Source organism: Antrostomus carolinensis, unplaced genomic scaffold (assembly GCF_000700745.2).
Source record: "Antrostomus carolinensis isolate BGI_N321 unplaced genomic scaffold, ASM70074v2 scaffold1774, whole genome shotgun sequence".
Taxonomy (NCBI): Eukaryota; Metazoa; Chordata; class Aves; order Caprimulgiformes; family Caprimulgidae; genus Antrostomus; species Antrostomus carolinensis.
In genome coordinates this window covers 193505-196630 of record NW_010312693.1, presented here as the reverse complement: position 1 = coordinate 196630, position 3126 = coordinate 193505, and the positions used below count along the sequence as shown (strand labels likewise).

Sequence of the window (3126 nt, the reverse complement as noted above, 5' to 3'; positions counted from 1 at the left end):
ATGGAGAAAAGGTACTTATATATAGATGAACCAGGCAGAATACTTTACAGTCTTTTTGAAGGGGGGGGGGAAAAAGTTAATTTCTTGGTCTGAATGTAGGCCTGTAAAGGATTTCTTTGAGCTATTGGATAATGAGTTCACAGGGTGCTCACAAGAGCTGCCTTGTGTCTGTCCTTCAGGCTGAGTTCAAAGTGAGAAAGTGTGAGAGGGGTCTTTAAAACATAACATAAGAAGGAATGATTTCTACAGAGGAATAAAGATAAATTATGCAGAAATCAAGATGACTATAGTGTGCATGAAATTACACTGGCAAGGTTCCCATGGTAAATATTTGACAGATAGGACAACATCTTAGTCAGAATCTCTTTTTTTCCAATAAATCATTGCACCTGGGCCTCTTAAATCATAATTCACGTCAGCCAGCACTGCACATTGAGTTAAGGTCAGGAGAGATTTCCAGATGTATTGTGATGATTATCTAACAATTCGGTTAATAGAGCTGTAGAACTGGATGAGATTTTTGTCAATTCCGATGTCACAGCAACAGAGACCTTTGACTGAAGCAACATCATGAATATTGGATAAGATCCTGCAGTGCTGCTCTTCCATGTTATGATATTATCCAAGGATGAAGGTTATAAACACATGAGTTACACTGTTCACTTTCCATTTGTAAAAACAAAGAAAAAAAAAAACCACCCCATAATCAAGTTTCAGTACACAACTAGATATAATATAGCTTTTTCTTTATATATATATATATATATCTGTATATATATCAAGTAAAAAAATCTAAAATAGTTGGAAGTAAAAAATGAAAAAATAGCCGATTGTGTTATTTTTTTTCTTTACAGTGATATGGTAGCAAATACAAGACAAATGAGTAATAAACCTTTACATAAGGTGTTCTGGTCCCATCTTCTTCAATAGGGCTCAGAACAGAATAGAAAATGGAACAAGGTGATTTTTGTTTTTTGGCTACAGTTTCTGCAAGTAATAAAGATGAAGTTGATAAGACAGAAGGAAATTATAGCACTAAATAAAATAAAACTCCACAGTATTTTCCAAAAGACTTTAAACACCACAGGGTACAATTTACTTCTGAACTGGGGAAGCAAACACAAAGCATCACCAAGTCCTACTTAGGCTGAAAATACTGTATGCGTATCCTGGCCTTAAAATACCTCCCTTTTGTCCCATCTTACCATAAAAAACTCTATCAAAGTGTGGTTTTCCCCACTAAAATAAAAAAAGCAAAGCCACAAATCCACTGAATGGACTGAGCCAGCTGTGAGACCTCAGTGATGCGCATGTGGTTGGCTGCCCTTTGTCCAGAGGTGAATTTCCCCCAGAATCCTTTACACTGAAAATGTCAATTGACTAAGCTTGGCAAATGGTCACACTGAGCCCTATTTTGGCCATAGAAAAAAAAAAAAAAAGGAGTACTAGTCTCAGCATAAAACAGAATCATTTAGACAGTCAACACAAACCAGTATTTTTTTCAGTTGTCTGCATAATAATAACATCATGTTTGCATATAGAACAGCTTTTGCATTATTGCTCTACTTATAAGAATATAGTAAGGAACTTATAACAGACTTGCACATTACAAACTTAAGGTTCTTTGGTGAAGAATGAGAAAACAGTATTTTCATTGTAATTAAATCTCAGAGAAGTTTTCATTTTTATCTGTTAATCCTTTGGATTCTCTCACAGAGGAGGGAAAGGTATTGAGTCAGCTTTACCATCGCGACAATGGCGACCCCGCCGATCATCATGCAGGTGGGCCAGAAAAGGGAGTGGAACAGCACGTTGGAGCTGTACAGTTTGGTTAATATCACATTCTTCTGAACACCTTCAGGGTCATAGAAGCAGGAGAAGCGTTGGTACTTTCTGAAGTTTTCCATCACGACGTTTACCAGCGACACAGATTCCTCGTAATTCTTGCCGCATTTGGGTATGTATGAACACTGGGAAGAAATTAGAGGGAGAAAAATGCATCTCCAAACCACATACAATGTCTGTTTTTAGGTGGCAAGCAGGAAAATCTCAAGATGATTATGCTTTTCATAATAAGAGTGGAATACTATTAAGCTAATAATAAATTTATCACAGACAAAACTCAATATTTTGCACATCTACAGAATTTCCCATTGGAGGACCTCCAAGTGCTGTACAAACATTAATGCTTTAATCTGCACAGTGGCCTCATGAGATAGGTGAATATATTATTATTGCTAATTTACACATGCAAAAATGGAACTGATGAAGTACCTCTTCATCCTAAGTGGCACGCGTATGCTCGCAGTTAGATGGGTAATTGACTCTCTGTAAATACAAATCTGGTAGTTCAGATATCACTTGGATCAGATCAAAGGAGTTCACCCACAGAGGATAAGGCTGATGAGAGACCTTTTCACAAGTTTTCCCTTGGGAATAATGCCTTGGTTAGGGAGAAATAGATAGTCTGGGAGAAAATGTAGTTTTCCTACTGAAAACCCAGAAGACTTTCAATCAACCTCTAGCTGAAGATCAGCCTGGCTACCAGGCTGGGTTTTAGTCTTGTTTTTGCTCTTGACCTTGGCATAAGCCCAACAGTTCCTTCTCTGTGAAGATGGTGTTTGAATTTAAGTCTCAGTCATAAAGAAAAGGAAGATTTGGAGGTGGCTCTATCTAACATAGTTTCAATCTAGCATTCCCAAAGAATACTAAAGGCAGGTTAATTTAAAAAATAGCTTATGGAGTCCATGCATTGAAGATATTCCATGGAACATGCAGGACAGTGGCCTTGGGCTGTGCTGAACGTTCCTTGCAAAGAGCTTGTGTGGAATGGTGAGGTGGTTGGTGGGCAGACACAAGGATTGTGGCCACATCTGAGTTTTGACCTAGAGCAGAAACACCTGAATTTGCTGTTGCTGGTCTGGAAGAGGATTGAGGGCCCCTTACTCCCTTCTCTCTTCTAGACACTTATGCCTTTCCATGCCTGAAGGTTTTCTACACTAGCATGGGATTTTTATTAAACTCCCTACCTAGACAAGAACTGCTTCAGAAGGGGTGGGAATCTGCTGCTTAACTTCTTGTTGAACATGCATGGGGGGACCCAGCAGGTCATTGTTCCCTGGCAGT

General features: G+C 38.5%; 1 protein-coding gene across 2 annotated transcripts in view; it reads right to left on the bottom strand.

The window, feature by feature from the left end:
• Positions 1 to 421: 421 nt before the first annotated feature.
• Positions 422 to 3126, bottom strand: part of KCNMB2 (potassium calcium-activated channel subfamily M regulatory beta subunit 2) — a 153099-nt gene continuing 150394 nt past the window's right edge. The window contains exon 5 of one of the 2 annotated variants that reach the window (XM_010167070.1): positions 422 to 1970. In XM_010167070.1, coding sequence (XP_010165372.1) covers positions 1686 to 1970 — 285 coding nt within the window. In that variant the 3' untranslated portion in view covers positions 422 to 1685. The remainder of the gene's footprint in view (positions 1971 to 3126) is intronic. The other variant, XM_010167071.1, reaches the window with a different exon arrangement.